General features: G+C 41.8%; 1 protein-coding gene across 2 annotated transcripts in view; it reads right to left on the bottom strand.

Moving 5' to 3' along the window:
- The window catches only part of RETREG1 (reticulophagy regulator 1), a 41,239-nt gene that overhangs the window by 16,242 nt on the left and 4,028 nt on the right, over positions 1-20,969 (bottom strand). Inside the window, exons 2-3 of one of the 2 annotated variants that reach the window (XM_077933353.1) lie at positions 14,724-14,830; positions 14,256-14,286 (exon numbers count right to left, since the gene is read on the bottom strand). In XM_077933353.1, coding sequence (XP_077789479.1) covers positions 14,256-14,286; positions 14,724-14,830 — 138 coding nt within the window. Of the gene's footprint in view, positions 1-2,479; positions 3,007-14,255; positions 14,287-14,723; positions 14,831-20,969 lie in introns of those variants that run through there. The other variant, XM_077933354.1, reaches the window with a different exon arrangement.

Raw genomic sequence — 20,969 nt, 5'->3', positions numbered from 1 at the left:
TTGAATTCTGGACATAATGGAAGAGGCAAAGGATCTGGAGTATAATAAAAGATGTGGGAGGAAATGATTAATAATAGGACCCACAAAGGGGAGGATGGAAGTCCAGGAGATTCCTAGGAATCTTGTTTTTATGATATATGTTTTATATATCTCTGTAAAATTTTAATTTGAAAAACCAAATAAATAAATTTGTAAAAACAACAACAACCCAGAGTCATGCCTTTTAATTTTTTTTGCCACTGACAAAACTGATGAGGACTTGGCAGAGTATAACAATTTGCTACGAGAGTTGCATCAGGCCCTGGGCTGTGGGTTAGCAACACCTGTTTTCGTTGGATATGTTTAAGTTCCTATATACAGCCCAGTCAAATTTAGCCAAAGACTATAAAGATAAATCACTTCACCCACATATTATTATTCTGATTAATTACCCACCCTTCACCCTAAGGTCCCTGGGTGGATCGCAAGGATTTAAAACAAAGTATTAAAAGCAGTTTAAAACAAATTACAATTACAAGATTGTATCACATTCGAGGACTGGGGAACAAAAGAGGGTTTTTTGTTGTTGTTTTTAACTAAACCTTGAGATTACAAATGCTGTAAATGGCCTGTATTAGAGACATTCCTACTACTATGATTCTAGTGACAGACTCCATTGACCACAGTTTGAACCTGTGTAGGTAAAGACCTGGGTCATGGTGGAAACAAGGAGGTAGAACTGTGCGTCATCGCCATGTTGAAACTTAACTCCAAACCTCTGCACAATCTCACTCCATAGCCTCACATATACAGTAAGTCACTACCCTCTGTGGTACGTGACACTATCCACAGAAGCCAATAAAAAACCCACACTACCTGGTAATCACGTTAATACCCACTTGTCAAGGGTATCAAGAGCATATTCACCGAGTCAGACTGATACCTCACATTGAGCAAGTTTGCCAAGACTGAATTTTGGATTACAAGTGACAGGAACAACTAGAGAATTTCCAGGGGTTTATCTGTCCAAAGCATTAACACAGTTCAAATGACAAAAAATAAAAATGTCCGGCTTATTTGCTATGCCTCACAAAACTTTATGTGTTTATAAGATTAGTATTCCTCTTTTCACACACATACACAATCTGAGCCCAGGGTGCCTTCCAAAGGTCTCAATGAGCAAAATATCTCAAGAATAAGGCATTATGCTGCTTCACAGGCATCATCAACATATGCTAACCTGCTTTATATGCTTTCCTATGTTTAAATAATTGTCTCTGATCACAGCTTCCAAAAGAACCCATTTCTAGTCTTACCTATTTGCTTCACAATAATGCTTTAAGAGCTAAAATGTCAAGTTCTCTAAAAAAAGAAAAGAATAAAAAGTTGCACTGTATGCCATTTGCTTCTTGACAAGACTGTTTCCAAATGAATCTTCTATTAAGAATGATTTTTTGGAATGAGATTAATTCTGACAGCACCCATCGTTTCTATGAAGGATATATTCTGCCTCTCTTTTCAGTTTTAGGGGATCAATGGTTCAAAGGTATTTTTAAAATTATTCAGAGCAATATTTTTGTCCTATGATTGTACTGGACTCTACTTTTGATCATCCATTATGCTTCTTCAATTTTATTTAGCTCTATTCTTTTGGTTTTGATTTCACTGATCTAATAGGATAGGTACTCAGATGTATTACCTTTTCTAGTCTCAGATTTTCTGTAAATATATATGGGTGTTTATGTGGGGGGGACAGAAATTGGGCTCTTGAGAATTATACTGATTCAGAAGAAAATGCGATAGAATCAACAATATGTTTTATATCATGGGTGGGAAACATTTGCCCTTCCAAAAGTTATTGGACTACAACTCCCACCATCCACTGAAAAATACTGACTGGGGTTGCTGGGAGTTGTGTCTGGAGGGTGACAAGTTCCCCACCTTTGTTTTACACCCTTTACAACAGGCTAACCTGTGGCCTTCCAGATGTTGCTTCCAGCCAGCATGACCAGTGGTCAGGGATAATGGGGAGCTGAAGGCCAACAACATCTGGAGGGACACAGCTCATCCACCCCTGCCTTAAATTTTTTTGTTACGGCCTGATATAGACTTAAGCTCTGACCTGAAGGAAGTATTCCACAGGCATTTCTCACAGGAACACTGTGCCCTTTCTAGTAGTAATACATTACATATCTGTCAATAACAGACTACACTGGAGTTATTTGTGTCTCTGACATTTCAAGTCTCTTCTGTTGGCAGCTTCATTGGAGGGCAAGCATGGGCAGTGACTTTTTAGAAGTTACAGAATGAAATGTTGTTACTATCATAAGCTCAAAAACCTGGCTGTTTGCACTATTATTGCCATGCAAGAAACTTTATACACATTTCCACAGGTGTGAATTTATTTATAGGAGAACTACGGCAAAAAATCAGTGGGTATTCCTATGCTAAGAATCAAAGAAGCCAAACAACAAAATTCCAGAACAGAAAACTACAGTACCTTTCGCTCGGTCCAAGGTCCTCACTTTCCGACATTCCTAACTTTTTGTCTCTTTTAAGTGTAAATCCAATGCTCAAGGAAAGTTTGTCAGTCTTCCTTTGAGCTTGAAGAAATCCAGTCTATGAGTCTCCTTTTGTGGCTCCTGTTAAGTCCCTCTGGTACAGGGTATATTTACACACATCCTAAGTGCCTGCTTGTCTTGAATGAAGTTCACAGTGTACTATTTTGATTGGCTAATTCCACGAATAAACAGGTCACACCTTATTCCAAATACTGTGACAGGCTCCTAGGCGGCAAGCACTGTCCAGAAGCCAACACTTTTATGGTCATGTGAGCAGTAACCACTACCCAGTTATTAACCTTTATTTGCCCGACTAGTTTGGAGCCTTGCCTTCTCCTCTTTTGCTTGCTATGCCAGCCTCGTGGAAAAAATAATGACAACTTACATTTATCATCTTACACTTTCATCTCACCTTTACCAACTCAAGCTCAGTTTTTGGCTAATATTTTTCTGGCCACCTCTACCAGTCATACTGCTAGCATACAGCCTCCCTGCTCCCATACTAGCCTCTTATGATCCAGTGACATCATAAGGAGGTGACATCATGGGAGGTTCTACATTTTTTCCAAGTAAATGTGGCTTCCTTCTCGGAACAGCAGCAGCAGCACATGAACATTTTACTTGGCATGTTCTCAAATGAGAAAAGCCATTTCCTAACATGGTCCCTTCTTTCCATGTGACAGGCAGAGCAGCTCAAGATTTGTGTTTAGCAGCAGATGGTCAGCACGCAAGATAGCCAACAAAAGCAAAACACAAGAAAGCAGTATAACATTTGAGTATCATCCTCGTAAACAATTGGATGCTTGACAGGCTTGAAAAATTCACCAACTGCTCCAAATTATGTCAGCAGGGACAAGATAAGAGCAGCCTTCTCACATCACAGCCCCATATTAATGAACTTTTGGCAGCCGTTAGTATTGACTCCTAGCAGCACTTCCATGACCAATAGATAGTGACAATTACTACTATGAGATGCATGGGATAGCAGCAGGCACAGTCACTGTGGGGCAGGGAATGCCATGTTCCCTGCCACCTCAAGTGGGTTCTCACTCTGAATTTTCAGCTGCATTAACATTTCTATATCGTTTTCCAAGTGAAAGCCATTTTCACTTCATTGGATAAAACAGGAATGAGGTTGTGCAGAGACATGCAAGTTATCAGACTAAAGCATTAAACACAACAAATCGCCGGAAAAAGTGGTTTGCTATTTGCACACATCTACCCTTGACAACTTGCTCCCACCTCAAAAAGGAACCCTTTGAAGTAAACTGAAAAGTGTGTTTTTGAAACCTCCATAGCGATTGAATATAGAGTGTTCTAGCTTCTGTTCACTAAAGGAAGCAGCAACATGGTAGGCAGTCAGGCCACGCCCCCCTATTTCACTTCCAGAGCTACAATTCTCAGAGTTCCCTGTGAAGAGGTACTGATTGTTAAACCACTTTGACAATTTAACTCTGCAAGTGCAATAGGGGCCTCCTAACAACTCCCAGGACCAGGAATAGGCAAACTCTGGCCCTCCAGATATTTGAGACTACAATTCCCATCATCCCTAGCTAACAGGACCAGTGGTCAGCAATGATGGGAATTGTAGTCCCAAACATCTGGAGGGCCACAGTTTGCCTATGCCTGCTCAGGACCCTTAACAAATCACAGCTCTCAGAATTCTTTGGGGGAAGCTATGGACTGCAAGAACATCAAACCTATCCATTCTTAAGGAAATCAGCCCTGAGTGCTCACTGGAAGGACAGATCGTGAAGCTGAGGCTCCAATACTTAGGCCACCTCATGAGAAGAGAAGACTCCCTGGAAAAGACGTTGATGTTTGGAAAGATTGAGGGCACAAGGAGAAGGGGACGGCAGAGGACAAGATGGTTGGACAGTTGGACAGTATTCTCGAAACTACTAACGTGAGTTTGACCAAACCGCGGAAGGCAGTGGAAGACAGGAGTGCCTGGTGTTCTCTGGTCCATGGGGTCACAAGGAGTCGGACACGACTAAATAACAACATGGCTGTTTAAAGTGGTATCATAGTGCTTTAAATGTGTCATGGCATCAGCTGGTATCTGCATGCGAGAAAGTGCAGTTCTGGTTACTGCTGGCAGCACACCAAGAACAGCAGGCAATTTTACTACCACATACAAGTCAGAATTACGTATACCTTAATATACACCTATAGATGCCTGCTTTGGATTGTAAACCATTCTTTGTCTGAGTGTGCACTGTCAGGCTGACCACAGTAAATAAAATCCTATTTACAGATGCAGCGACAAGCTACCGAATACAGTGCTTTGTCAGAGTCACTTATGGAAAGAGTTGCCTTTTGTAGGTTCAGTATGAATTTAGCTATTTGATCTTTGGCTACTTTTTGAAGCTCATGAAACAAGAGTTGTCTCTCCTGAAGGCATTCCACACCTTCTTTGTGCCAATGGAACCTCAAAGTCAGACGCAAGGGCACAGCTTCATTTCTATAGGAAAACTGGTGGTGGTAAACAGACCTTCTTATGTGGCCATTGGTTGCAATTTCTTTCTCCCATTTTTATGGTTATATAGTTTCCCAATCTTTGTGGTTCAGATTAAACAAGGAACTAAGTATAGTTGCTGGCCATTATTAGATGGGATGAGACATATAATTTGCATTGTCAGGAAGCCCATTACAACAGACTACATGAGCAGTCAATCAGGATTGCAATTTCAGAACTGGGCTTAGTGTACTTTGCCTTGCAGGTAGGTCAGAGACACTGGAAATTTCAATAGCAAGTTCCCATGCTCAATTCCTGCTCAGCAGGGCAAGGGTGTTTGACAGCTGACTTAACATAGCCTACAAACTGGCATACTGGGAGAGAGGAAGCAGATAACTCACTCCTGCTTTTTAGGAGTGAGGCATCAAACTTGGTGCTAGGCAACCGTTCCACATAAAGTGTCCTCTCCCTGCTCATCACCTGGGGCACTGGTGAAAAATGGAGCATTCAAGCAGGTTCAAGAGGTACATGCATATAACACTAATTTGTGATTTAAGAGGTGATCACCAGCATTTTGAGCAGCCTCTAGAAATGGACCAGCAGGCAGTGCAACTGTTTAGAATCATAGAATCATAGAGTTGGAAGAGACCACAAGGGCCATCGAGTCCAACCCCCTGCCAAGCAGGAAACACCATCAGAGCACTCCTGACATATGGTTGTCAAGCCTCTGCTTAAAGACCTCCAAAGACGGAGACTCCACCACACTCCTTGGCAGCAAATTCCACTGTCGAACAGCTCTTACTGTCAGGAAGTTCTTCCTAATGTTTAGGTGGAATCTTCTTTCTTGTAGTTTGGATCCATTGCTCCGTGTCCGCTTCTCTGGAGCAGCAGAAAACAACCTTTCTCCCTCCTCTATGTGACATCCTTTTATATATTTGAACATGGCTATCATATCACCCCTTAACTTCCTCTTCTCCAGGCTAAACATGCCCAGCTCCCTTAGCCGTTCCTCATAAGGCATCGTTTCCAGGCCTTTGACCATTTTGGTTGCCCTCCTCTGGACACGTTCCAGTTTGTCAGTGTCCTTCTTGAACTGTGGTGCCCAGAACTGGACACAGTACTCCAGGTGAGGTCTGACCAGAGCAGAATACAGTGGCACTATTACTTCCCTTGATCTAGATGCTATACTCCTATTGATGCAGCCCAGAATTGCATTGGCTTTTTTAGCTGCCGCGTCACACTGTTGGCTCATGTCAAGTTTGTGGTCAACCAAGACTCCTAGATCCTTTTCACATGTACTGCTCTCAAGCCAGGTGTCCCCCATCTTGTATTTGTGCCTCTCATTTTTTTTTGCCCAAGTGCAAATCTCATTTTGCCCAAGTTTAAGAACTGCTGAGATATGTCTCCTCTGACTGGTCCCAGTTAGTAGCCTAGCTTTTGCACATGGTGCCAACTGAATCATTTGCCTTCTGAGAATGCAGATCTCTGATCTACTATGCCTCTTTTGTGGTGGTGGATCTACTCAGTTGGCCTATTATATTTCCAAATTCTGGCTAATTTTCATCCTCTGATCTTGATAGCTAGGCACAGCTGCTCTCAGGCATTCTCTCCCACCATCACTGTGTACCACTGGCTTAAAGATGATTAGAGGAGGAGACAACTTGCCTAGAGATAGTACAACGAAGCAGACAAAACTATACTGTGACAATGGTAGCGGCAAATAAATCCATCGCACAGGCAAACTGCCATGACCAAGTGAATCTAGGCTGCCTTAACATAATGTCCATCTACTTCGCAGGCAAAATTTGTTGTAATTGGTTCAACTGAACCAATTCAAATGTAGAGTTTGCAACATGCACTGATTATTTGGAATGGTTTCAGCTGTTCTCATCTTCAAATGCTCTAAAAACAGAGATATTTTACATGGCATTTCTTCTACATTTTTTTGGAAATGTATTTGCTGTTCTTGTGTTTTTAACTGTTTTTAATTATCTCCAGTATACATCAATGCTGTTCAGAAGATGATTAGTAAATTAATGATGGTGATAATAATACTACTCCTGTATTATTATAATACATTTATTCTGACAGGTCTCTAATGCACACACAAAGCTCCTCATTAAACATAGGTTTCCTTAATCACAACAATGTTGGAAACAGGTTTTGCACATTTAATTCAAATGCATGCAGCTCAGCTTCCAATTGTACAAAGACTGAGTCAGCCCATATTCACAGGGAATTCATCATGTTCAAGGAGCCTTGAAATCAGCCTCAACCAGGAGACATTATCTTAGTGGTAACATACCAAGGTTAATTATTAATTTTAAAGAAAATGAAGTTCTGTATGAAAGCAGAGTTGTTTGCGTATGTATTAAGACCTCAGAGAAAACACATGAAACTGCAAAGACTTGTCATAATCCAGCCAAGGATAAGCACATTAAATTCTAGTGGAGAGATTTAGGGTAGAACTTAATTCTCCCATTAAACTCAATAGGACTTAAGTTGTCCAACTCCTACCATTTTAAGTTTAATCATGCTTACTTGAAACTTATACCATTCAATTTTATTAGAAGATAAACAGGTAAATACCTAATTTGCCGCACTATCGCATTCTCTGAATTTGTTACAGAAAGAAGTGTCACAGAGCAATGAAGGCACATAAGGTATTACAACTAGAAAAACTTTCCTGTGATGTTCTGGGACTTGGAACTTCATTCTTCATTTTTCCTGCAAGCACTGCAAGGTGACCACCTTTGGGGCCACTGCTACACTTCAAGCTTAATTACTTATCAAGGCTGAAGAAGCTTATCTGGAAGCATTATTGTTTCTTTCTTTGCTTAACACCATGCCCTTTCAAAAAGGGCAGCACTACTGTAATGGAAACACAAAGCTAAACAGCTAAATATATGTGCCTTTAAAAGTTAGACATAAAATTGTGCTAAAAACACCAAAAGATCAGTTGTATGCAGGAGTAATACAAGCAACTATAACATGATTCTCAGATCCTATAGAAAGCCAGCTGGAACAGAAATGCTCTAGCAACACATGATAGTTGCCATGGTGTCCAAAAAAGCATCCCTGAAAATCAAACCCTATTCACGTCCAGAAAGGAAAGAAAGGAACCACCCAAGTCGGTCACACAGTTGGCCTGAATCACTAATCCAGATATTATTAGACCTGTCCTCTGAAACACTTAGAAAATGTGGTCTTCTAAAGTTTGTTGTTTCTTAGTGTCAACTGGAGCGTGCTACTGGCTACAGAAGGGGCTTTCCATGTAAACTGATAAAAATTTTCCTTAAGGGAAATATGTCTATGAAAGGGAATTTAGTTTCTAAACAGTTTGGGCATATTTGTGCAAGGGACAAACTACATGTCCTGTCAATTACAATTACAGTGGTACCTCAGGTTAAGAACTTAATTCGTTCTGGAGGTCTGTTATTAACCTGAAACTGTTCTTAACCTGAAGCACTACTTTAGCTAATGGGGCCTCCCCCTGCTGCCGTGCCACTGCCGTGCAATTTCTGTTCTCATCCTGAAGCAAAGTTCTTAACCCGAGGTACTATTTCTGGGTTAGCAGAGTCTGTAACCTGAAGCGTCTATAACCCGAGGTACCACTGTATAATGAGGGACTTCTGTTTTTGCTCATAATAATCAGAAGGAGAATAAGGAGAATTATATGAAATAGACTTTAAAGAGTTTTTTAAAAAATATTCACATCAATCTACTGATTTGGAGGTTTGTAAATGCCTAGTAAACATGTCACAACAGTCTGTAGGTAACTCTGCTTCTAACAGGTACAGTGTGGATTGCAACAGGCATGTGGAAGAGATTTGTGAAGCAGCACTCCATAGGACAGAACAGCAGTAGAAAGAAATGCCTCTTTACCATTCGCACCATATAGGCTGCACAATGGGACTCTATGGCTCCAGCATGTCACTATTACCACAAATGTTTATCTACACTGTTTTCAAGCCAATCATCTACTTGCCAATTTCCCTCTGTAGGAATGCTAAAAGGATTCCTAGGCCAAAAGCTGACCAAGATGCCAGCTAAACCATTGCTAATATCAGTGGATCAATCCTCCACTGCATTCTGGAAACCAACTACAAATCAGCTACTTCTCATCATAGAGGAAAAGACTTTAAACTATTCTATACATGTTGAGAATATGACATAGTTATTACAGCAATATTTCAAAACAGACATTTGGGTATTACACATTTCATAACAAAGCTTTATAGCAGAAAGGTTGTGTAGCATTCTGTACATGGGGACAGATCATGTGGCACCTGCAGAGGCCTTTTATGTAGGACCATCTTCATTCCTACTGACTTTATTGGGTGTTAAGATTTTCAGAGGGTGATTCTAAAGGTAAAAGGAGGTAAAGGACCCCTGGACGGTTAAGACCAGTCAAACTTGACTATGGGATTGTGGTGCTCATTTTACTTTCAGGCCAAGGGAGTTGGCGTTTGTCCACGGACAGCTTTCCGTGTCATGTGGCCAGCAGGACTAACTGCTTCTGGAGCAACAGAACACCGTGATGGAAAACAGAGCGCACGAAAACGTCGTTTACCTTCCCGCCTTGTACTGCTGTGCTTTCAAACTGCCAGCTTGGCAGGAGCTGGGACAGAGCAATGGGAGCTCACGCCGTTGTGGGGATTTGAACCGCCAACCTTCTGATCAGCAAGCCCAAGAGGCTTAGTGGTTTAGTCCACAGCACCACCCGAGTCCCAAGAGGGTAATTCTACTATCCTCAGAAGTGTGGTGCATGGTGGGCTGGGAGACTGCTTTCTCTGCGGCAGTTCCTAAATTGTGGAAGTGCCTCCCTACAGCCAATTGCTCCCTTTCTCAGGATTAAGAACGGACCTCCGGAACGGATTAAGTACTTAACCCGAGGTACCACTGTACTGTGTTTTCTGGGATCCACCTCTTTTGTGGAATTCACACGGTTCCGCTCCATTTGGAATGGTTTTGGTTGTTTTATTGTTTTCAAAGTTTTACCTTTTTATAATTTTATATTATATTTATAGTTACCCACCAGGGGTTCTGGGACGCGGGTGGCGCTGTGGGTAAAAGCCTCAGCGCCTAGGACTTGCCGATCGAAAGGTCGGCGGTTCGAATCCCCGCAGTGGGGTGCGCTCCCGTTGCTCGGTCCCAGCGCCTGCCAACCTAGCAGTTCAAAAGCACCCCCGGGTGCAAGTAGATAAATAGGGACCGCTTACAAGCGGGAAGGTAAACGGCGTTTCCGTGTGCGGCTCTGGCTCGCCAGAGCAGCGATGTCACGCTGGCCACGTGACCCGGAAGTGTCTCCGGACAGCGCTGGCCCCCGGCCTCTTGAGTGAGATGGGCGCACAACCCTAGAGTCTGTCAAGACTGGCCCGTACGGGCAGGGGTACCTTTACCTTTTTTACCAGGGGTTCGTATGCTGAAAGGTAAGAAATTCAATAAATAAATAAACTTTCCTGTTGCTCACATGGCCCATTTCTCCACACCTCCCCAAGCTAGGTTTAAAACAGTTTTTTTGTGGCCAATCGAGTAGGTTGCAGTGTGTACTTGTCGTGTTTTTGTGTGTGGTGCTCACAACAGTTTCTCCAGTCTGCAGCTGTGCCCACAGGCCCCCAAAGACTGGCAAACACAAGAGTGCTTGCTACATATTCAGGTATAAAAAGATCGGAAGCTAAAATCAGTCTTGCAGACACTGGGATTAGGGAGAAGGGCTTGCAGGGAATGCTGCCGAGAACTTAAGCAAGGACAGACGCTGTTGTTTTCTATAGCGGATTATAGTAGGGAACGTGCTACAAACAGAAACAGTGCACCACTTCAAAGTTGTAAGTGATTTATGGCACATAAACACATTGGATCTCTACCATTTTCTAGGGAAATGGCTTCACAGAAACTGTGTTGCAATGTGCTGTGCTTCTATGCAGAGCTGCATAAAACACAATGCTGCATATGAGCAGAGGGGATGCTGAAACTCTTGAAAGGAAATAAACATGTTATTCTGCTGATGTGTTCACATGCTATGATAAGCTTGTTCCAGGACATTCCTGCTGAAGTTAGTGACTAATCAGAAGTGCTGAAGGAGAAGCACACCCTCCATGTCGTCATAACCCGGATGTTTGCACATGAACCTCAGCTGCTGCTGTTCCAGGTTCTTGTGCCTTCTGTAAATAATTCCCATAGAGTGTTTTATAATCCAATGCTTGTGTTTCGAAAACCAGGATACAAGAAAAGGTCACACGGCTACATTTTTATTCTCCAGCAATAGCCATTCTGGGCTCTACCCTTTTGTACTTCACAAGCCTCACTCTCTCACACTTTCCCAACTATTAAAAATCCAACAGCCACATGATAATCTTTCAAACTTCAACAAAGTCAGTCTTTGCCTACAAACAAATCAAAACCTTGTTTCTTCCTCACCCAACTTTAGTAAGATTTTCCATTTTCTGTAAACAATTAATAGAAAACATATAAAAAATGTAACTGAAGTTCAAATAAAAATGTACAAGTTTAAAAAATAAACATACCACACCTTTCTTAAACAATGGGAAAGAGGCTTCTACTCATTAAATTGTGTTCCTGTGAATCTTAGATCTCTGTGGAAGTATTTAAAATCTAGCCTTCTGTTTTCAACAGAGGTAGGAAGTTAAGAAACAAAATAAAGGAGAAGAAGGAGGTGGTGGATATAAATTTATGTGCATCAGCTTGAAAAGGAGTCTGATAGAGTACCAGGTCTCCACAGTTGCTGTTCTGAGCTATGTTGTTGTAGCAATGAAAACCCTCCAGAAAGGCACCCGCTGTGCCATTACATTTACGCAAAGAAATCATTTGCACATATTTCCAGAGGCAAAGTACAAGAGTCAAACTCCTAGGAGTAAAGGAGCTTCAGAGGAAGACTACAACATGAAACAGGTGAACAACATGAAACAGTGAACATGAAACAATTCATCAGGAAGTCCAATGCCATCACCCATGGGTTAAACCAAGGCAAAGGTGTGTTTTTTTAAAAAAAAAAATCACTGTTGTTGTTGTTTAGTCGTTTAGTCATGTCCGACTCTTCGTGACCCCATGGACCAGAGCACGCCAGGCACTCCTGTCTTCCACTGCCTCCTGCAGTTTGGTCAAACTCATGTTCGTAGCTTCAAGAACACTGTCCAACCATCTCGTCCTCTGTCGTCCCCTTCTCCTTGTGCCCTCCATCTTTCCCAACATCAGGGTCTTTTCCGGGGAGTCTTCTCTTCTCATGAGGTGGCCAAAGTATTGGAGCCTTAGCTTCAGGATCTGTCCTTCCTGTGAGCACTCAGGGCTGATTTCCGTAAGAATGGATAGGTTTGATCTTCTTGCAGTCCATGGGACTCTCAAGAGTTTTCTCCAGCACCATAACTGAAACGCATCAATTCTTTATGGTCCAGCTCTCATTTCCATACATTACTACTGTGAAAACCATAGCTTTAACTATACAGATTTTTGTTGGCAAGGTGATGTCTCTGCTTTTTAAGATGCTGTCTAGGTTTGCCTTCACTTTTCTCCCAAGAAGCAGGCGTCTTTTAATTTCGTGACTACTGCAGATCATCATTTATTTATATCCCGCCCTCCCCAGCCGAAGCTGGGCTCAGGGCAGCTAACAACAAACAAAATAGTCCAACATTCTAAAAACATTCATTATAAAATTAATTAGATCAAATTAAATAGGAAAGAGAAATAACACTCTGCTGCCCTCTACTGGAACTTCACACCAGCTTCCAAACATATGGCCCATTCCTTTAAAACCAAAAGCAGAGACAGTTGGAAGAGCCTGCAAACCCCTAGCAAACAGGCATGCTTCCACTTGTTCAAAAGTAAACAACTATGGGCAGGGTCCATTTTAATTTTTAGCTTCTGTCAATGATGCTAATCATAGCTATGTGCCCAATTAGTGAGAAGATATGAATGTTAGATGTTCTCTGAAGGATATAGTTATCTAAAACACTTGCAGTTGTGCCCTGTATTGACAACTATGGAAGGCAGAGATGGGAGAGGGCAGAAAGGGGCTGAGAAAGTGCATGTAGACACACACAAAATCATTGCTGATCTGTGACTAGAAGTTTCTTTTATACCTGCAGGTCACTCCATTGGTAAAATGCAGCCCACATAAAGTGTGGTAAGCAGATGAAACATTCACATATTGTATAACAGAATAAAGGACAGCACAACTGAGGAGTGTCAGGAATATGAAAAGTACAGTGGTACCTCTGGTTACGTACTTAATTCATTCCGGAGGTCCGCTCTTAACCTGAAACTGTTCTTAACCTGAAGCACCACTTTAGCTAATGGGGCCTTGCACTGTTGCTGCGCCGCCGCCGCACGATTTCTGTTCTCAGCCTGAAGCAAAGTTCTCAACCCAAGGTACTATTTCTGGGTTAGCGGAGTCTGTAACCTGAAGCGTATGTAACCTGAAGCGTACGTAACCCGAGGTACCACTGTACCACAAAAAGACATGGTACAACTTTGGAACAGACAATACAGATGTGTTCAGATACAAATAAACCCTCACCTTCTCTTTCTTCATTCCCTACCCTGCTCCTCGATACCTATCTAACATTCTTGGCACTAACATAAACTGTACCAGAAAATAAAATGCACTTAAAATATTAAGTCATGAAGCTACAAAAGAAAAAAGGTAAAATTTTATCTGAAGTCAACAAGAAGGTCACATGAGTCTACCATGATCAAATGCAACGCACCACAATGGTGTATTGAAATCTGAAAACCTGGTTTTCGATTTTGAGTTAGGAGTGAACACTGGTTAACACTAATCATGAAAACGTAAGTACAGGCATAATGCTGAACTGCAATTAATGGTGGCAGGGGAAATGGAGCACATGGTTCTATAGCTCATTCACAATACTTTCACTGCTGGGTTAAGGCATGAGCCACATTGCAATCTCACTTTTTGTGCACCAAACTGCCACACACACATAATGCAATATTGTAGGTATTGGCTCTGGTGTACAAGCCCGTATAAAGCTTGGGATCGGGATACTTAAAATATTTCAAGTAGACTAACAGGACTAGAGGCTACAAAGCTCTAGTTATCCCTAGAGGGTATCTAGAAGGACCTTGTCAATACAGAAATATGGGTAGGAGAATGTCCTATAAATAAAGGCTAATCTAGACAACAAGTAAGATCTATTCTAGAGCTAAAGTGTTTAATGTCCCAATACCATTTTAAAGTTCTAATATTGAGTAGTCACCAGCAATATAACACTAACACTTACCGGTCAGTGAGGCTTCTCCACAATTGTGCACCTGAAAACAAGATAAGGCTGAATAAGATATTTTTCCGCATATGGGCCAATGTTTACAGTATATGCACACATTGTCTTGCATTAAAGAAACTATAAAAATGCAAATTGGGGCCTGATGTTCTACTGAAAAATATCATATCCCACTGTGCAAACATGAGCCCTTAAACAAACCTATACTAGAACTCTAGAATGTGGTCTTGGTCTACATATTATAGGAGACTGGTGCATTTGAATATGTCAAAGAATAAATGTATGCAAAGAAAGTCTTTCTTTAGCAAGCTAATAATATTAACCTACCTTTCTACTTAACATAATCCGCACAGAAGCTTACCATAAAATTTTAGTACTGCAGTTAGAAGGATAAAGGGGTATTGACAGGTTTCCATACATTGCTGATAAACATTTGCATGTTAAACAGATACTGAAGCAGTGTCTTACCTCTTTCTCTAGACAAGACCAAATCCTGCATGATCTGCAGCATTACAACGCCAAGGAGTACGTGTGAAATTAGATGATACAGTCTCCAAGGAGTCAGTGCAAGGAACCTAGGAGGAGAAGAGAAAAATCGTTTTACCATGTAGATATATAAAAAGCTTTCCTTGCCATATGAAAGCACAAGAGCAAGTCAGGTAACTTGACGTCATAAAGAGCCTCCCCACAAGCTGGTGCCCTCCATCATTCCTGACCACAGGGAATGATGTACGAGCGTGGTGGGAGTGGGGTACTGAATATCTGAAGGGCTGACTAGTTTGGGGAAGGCTGTCACTGATTAAGGAGAAAGGCCTAGCAGAGTTAATCTGGAATTAAGGAGTTAAAGGTATAGCAGGCCATTATCATCAGACTGCAGAGACTAATCAATGGGTTCATGACACAAATGTCACTTTCCTACTCCACAAAAGGTAGAGTATCATAGCTGTTGAGTCTTAACAGAACTCTTAGTCACTATACTACGCCAGCTCTGTCAAGACTCATCAGCCACAAACCTCTTCGTTTTGTGGAGCAGGGCAGCTCCTGTCTCACACTTGTGTCATGAACCCCTTCCCTCACCTGGTAATAAAAATGTCCATATTACATAGCTGCTGTAAGGCTATGTGATATACAGTGGTGCCTCGCAAGACGAAATTAATCCATTCCGCGAGTCTCGTCGTCTTGCGGTTTTTTCGTCTTGCGAAGCACGGCTATTAGTGGCTTAGCGGCTATTAACGGCTTAGCGGCTTTAAGAAAAAGGAAACAAACTCGCAAGAACTCGCAAGACGTTTCGTCTTGCGAAGCAAGCCCATAGGGAAATTTGTCTTGCGGAACGACTCAAAAAACGGAAAACCCTTTCGTCTAGCGAGTTTTTCGTCTTGCGAAGCATTCATCTTGCGGGGCACCACTGTAATGTGAAACACCAGGAAAAAGATTATTATGCTGGTGAGCAGGAAAAGGGGAGATTTGTCAATGAAATACCAGACGGCCCCAACTGACAAGTTTTTACATCTGGTAGACATGGTTGAAAATGCTACACCCACCTATAAAAAGCAGTTATTTATTCAAACACTAATTAGACTCAAGTTTCTATCTTCACAGTTGCACAAAAAAGCTTCATATGTTTGTGAGGAGCCCCTACTAGCTATCATTTCCTTTTTTCTCATTGAGATTTATATTCTGCTCTCTGGTAACAACACTGATATCATTCTGGTATCAGGCAAAAGCTTAAATCCCCTGTCCCCCCCAAAAAATTATAGCATGCAGTATAAGTTGTTTGGAGCATGGTTTTATCTAGTTTTGCTGCTGAACTTCTGTGACCACTGCTTTCTGTTACATTCATTTTTAATGCCAATTTTTAATACTGAATTTTATATCTGTGGTTTTTTAAAGAAACAGGTACTCCACCTTGAGAACCTTATATTGAAGGGCAGCCTAGAAATAAGGCAAAATAAATATTTACCATTGATTCAATACACATTGCTCATGACATAACTGCAATTATTTTCAATCTCAATGAACTCCTTCCTAGATAGAGAACTGGGCAACATGCTATGCTGCTATCCTGGAAAAGCAGTCTAAAAGGAGAACACGGCTCCACCAGCTTGAGATCATTTTCTAAAGCTGTTCTCCAAATCCCTTCTTTATTTCTTGAAAATCATGGAAGTTCCTGAAACAGCAGGTGAGGCAACTTTAGCCCCTCCAGATCTTGCTGAACTAGGGACGGGAGTTTTAGTTTAGTAACATCTGGAAGATCAAAGGTTCCCCATGCCTGCTCTAAAGGCAGGAGAGGCAAAAGAGGCTTGAAATAGTGACTCCTGGCTTGCCTTTTCCTGAAGAAGAGAGCCCCAACTGCCATACCCATCTTGAGAGGAGCACATCTCCTTGCAAACAGGAAGGTGTCATCATCCCTGGCTGGCCTTTTCCATTTATATTTATCCTCCAGCTTACCTTTCCTAGCCAGCAGTGGAAAGGAGAGAGACAAAGAGGCTAGCGGTTACTCCTCTCCTTCAGGAAAGAGCTGCTTCTGTCAAGAGTATGCAGTGCCTGCAACTTTTGTTTTCTTGGAGGGGAAGAACGACACAGGGCAAAGCAACTAGACATCCAGCACTCTGAGTCTTTTCTGCCATCAGTGGCAGCTGATAAGAGGAAGCCTTCAATTTTTATATACAAGCCAAGAGCATGGCAGCTGCTTTAAAAAGTCAAGGGGCTTTGGGGTAAAATGTAGACATCAAAAACATATGGAGAGGGACACAACGGATGAGAGCTTAATTGGGTAATATTAGAAGCCTCTAAGGCAAGGTGGGGGGAAGTTAAGCGTACTTGGTACTTGGGTTAAATACTTAATTCGTTCCAGAGGTCTGTTCTTAACCTGAAACTGTTCTTAACCTGAAGCACCACTTTAGCTAGTGGGGCCTCCTGCTGCTGCCGTGCCGCCGGAGCATGATTTCTGTTCTCATCCTGAAACAAAGTTCTTAACCCGAGGTACCATTTATGGGTTAGCGGAGTCTGTAACCTGAAGCGTATGTAACCTGAAGCGTCTGTAACCCGAGGTACCACTGTATAAATCTAACAGGCATATTGGAAAAGTGTAGAGAATCAGTACAGTAGCATCCCTGAATACAATGTCTATAGGAAAGACAGTGTAGTGTAGGGCTTAGCGGGGGCATGCCAAAGAAGGCATGGAGTGCAACATACTAGAAAACGTCTAATAGGAACAAATAGGAACTATGGGTGGAAGTGCCAGATGCAAAAAAATTATTTTACGCCAGAGAGATATTATTGCGCTCCTGATCAAAACAGTGAAAGTGGTCTTCAGATGGGGGGTGAGGAGTCAGGATCCAAAGGAGAACGTTTTATAATAATCGGTGTCTTCAACTTCTTTCACACTGACTGAGGAAGATGCACACTTGAGTAATCAGAAAAATGTTTCCAGATGCAATCCATGACTATACCTTGGAAGTGGCCCATGAATCCTTCCTGGCCATAGTCTTGAGTAGTGCCCAGTGCCTAGTACAAGATTTCAGAGTACTCAAATCAACTGAGAACAGGGGTCAAAGTGCTAACAAGTTCAAAATGTATCTCCATGAAAAGTTGCCCAAAAAGCTCAACAGAGTCACACTTTATTTCAAAAGACAAAACATCTCAGAAGTGAGAGGGTTAGTGAAAAGGAAGCTTTTGAGAGAGCAGAGGTTAGCTCTTTTCCAAGACGCTTGGAAATAAATTTTAAAACCATCAATCAAATGCTCAGCTAGAATATATGCAACAAACAAGGAAATGTACCAACAGGCAAGCCGTGCAGATCTCCCCACCCCTCAAGGCCTGCCAAAGGATGCAAATATAGCTGACAACCAGAAGCAAGAAAGTTATAAAAAGGCTGCTTTCAGAAAATTTGGCTGGATTTCAATCCAGCTCACTCCCTCCCAAATTGCTTGCAATTGAACAGCCCAATGTCTGCATGTTTCTTATTCCCTTCCACCTGGAACCTCATGTCTGTTCAGCCCAAGGGCTGGGAAGAAAGGTGCAGCAGCTGTGCCGCAGGTGAAAATGGAAGCCCAAATAAGAAAAACAAAAGGGAGCAAATACGTTGGCAAATGCTAATTGACAATAAGCAATAAAAATAAAATAATGTGATGGACATATTTAGAAAATGTTTAAGACCAAAAATATAAAATGTTTGTAAATACGTCAGAAGCAGGAAACCAGCCAGCATGGCATTTGAGCCATTAGACAACAATGGAGTGTTTGTGGAACACAGGGATGCTTTTTCTTTATTTTCTTTATGTTTCTTAAGCTTATAAAGAGATAATTAAAATCACAGAGTAATCGAGTTACAAAAACTAAAATACCAGCAATTTAAAATACAACTAATAAAATATGATTCAATAGAAAGCAGTCTGAAACAAGCCTTAGCTGGTAAAGTGTACTCTTAGCAACCAACATTATTTGCACCTTCACTGATAGCTCCTAGTCTGGGAGAACTCATTCACCACCCCACCACCCCAAAAAAATGAGTTGCAAGGCTCCACCCAGACTGGAGCTGGTTTGCCTTCATGCACTCCAAACCCAGACCCCTGTCCAAATCTGCACAGCCTCCCTGGGGCTAGTAGCTGGAAAAGAGCCAGCATTAACCAAGTAACCAACTAGGAAAGATCTTTAGGTCATGGAAGGTAGCTCAGTAAAAATGTCAACTCTGCATGCAGCAGCTGTGAAAAAGGGCAAATTCCGTATGAGGATCATTAGAAGAGGCTTGGAAACAGAACTGGCAGTAGCACAATGCTGTTGTACAATCTATGAACATGTGCATAATGCTGCTTGCCCTGCCTCCAAAAGCAGAGGAAGGCGCAGAAAAACACAACAAAGGTTATCAAGAGAATCAGCCCTATGGGGAAACGCTAAAGCTTTCAGAATTTTTTTAAGCTGAGTGGGGAAAGCATAAGTGGTAGGGTATAATGGAAGTTTGTATAATTATGCATCGTGCAAAGAAAGATGAGAGTAAGAAGTCCATCTCTGAACACTGTAGAATGCAAAGAAACTGGCGGTCAGCAGGGTTAGAACAGTCAAAAGAATGTATTTCACATAATACTGGAATTCCCTGGCACAATAAGTGGTAATGGCCACCGGCTTAGATGGTTTTCAAAGATTAGACAAATCCACACAGGATAGGCCTATCAGTGGCTATTATCCAGTTTCAGAGGCAGTACGCCTCTCTATACCAGCAACTGGGAATACAAGCAAGAGTGGGTATTGCTTTCAAGCCCTGCATATGGGCTTAATGGAGGCATCGGCTGTGCTGCTGCTGAGAAGCAGGATGTGGAACTAGATTTTGGTCTGATCCAGCAAAGCTCTTATATTCTTATAGCTGTTTCATAAGAACAGAATAGTGCATAACTTGTCTCAGATGATGTTCCCATCCTGCACATGGTTAGGCTCCTTGAATCCCATTGACTTGAATGGAACTTATAGCAATTATAACAATGACCTTTTCAAGTGTTCAGAACAAACAGCGATTCAGAATAGAGAGATGCTTGCTGATTTATTTATTTTTTAAAAACCTATAGAGCACCTTGGGATAAAGAAATACATTCTGAAATGTTTATTGAATTAAGAGATACATGGAAATCCCTTGGCTAATGTTCTAAATTTAGCATCTTAAGCTACAATAGCTTTGTCCCTAATCTAATACTTATTGCTAGAGACAAGAATGATACAAACAGCGTCACACGGGTACTTAGTTTCTGTAAAAGCTAGCATGTTCTCTGGTGAAGACATCAACCTCCTGCAAAAATGCATGTCATTTCAGTGACCTACTAGAGATGAACAAAAACAGAAATTAACAAGGAAAGCCTGGATTCTTACAAAATAGTCTGCCATCCAGTTGCACTCAAAGGGTTCTGTACCCTCTCCCAATTCTGTTTCTATGTTCTAAATAACCCTCTTACAAAGATGCTTTTTATTTTTAAAAAAGGACCTGAGGGCTTAGTTACAAGCATTTCCATGTAATGCTGTAGTTAGCTTCTATAACTGTGAAGAGCTACTGTTCCCCCACCTCTCCTTTTTATTTCAATAGAAAAACATAACTGTTTTTGGGGATGTGGGGTGGGGATCAACTGGCATCCTTACATCTAAGCCAGTAATGAGGAACCTCTGGCCCATAGGCCTAATTAGTCAGTGATGCTGTTTCAGCCAAGCCACAACCACCTGCCTATCTGTGGGGCAAATAAAGTTGTGGCTGGTCCAAAAGGGAGTTTGTGGGCACAGACTATCGTCTATCTGGTTGGCATTATCTACAAAGCCTTGTGCTCAGTGCTTTACAAATGGCAATGAACAGCAGATCATCAAGACTTACAAAGTGCTGTGCACCCACACTATTTGATTCAGATCCATGCAGGCAAAAATGGCTCACCTGGCTTCATTGTGATTTCAGGTGATTGACAAGTGTGTGGCATGATGTTAGTAAGTATTTTTGTGGGTTAATAAGTTGCAAGGCTGTTACAGGAGAGGCAACATAGAAAGCACAAATCAAGACAAAAATGTGTAGATGCTTCTAAGTATCCAGCTACAGTGGTGCCCCGCAGGACGAATGCCTCGCAAGACGAAAAACTCGCTAGACGAAAGGGTTTTCCGTTTTTTGAGTCGTTCCGCAAGACGAATTTCCCCATGGGCTTGCTTCGCAAGACGAAACGTCTTGCGAGTTCGTTTCCTTTTTCTTAAAGC

Source organism: Podarcis muralis, chromosome 8 (genome assembly GCF_964188315.1).
Source record: "Podarcis muralis chromosome 8, rPodMur119.hap1.1, whole genome shotgun sequence".
Classification (NCBI taxonomy): Eukaryota; Metazoa; Chordata; class Lepidosauria; order Squamata; family Lacertidae; genus Podarcis; species Podarcis muralis.
The sequence above is the reverse complement of the archived record's forward strand: the minus strand, read 5'-3'. Positions and strand labels throughout refer to the sequence as shown.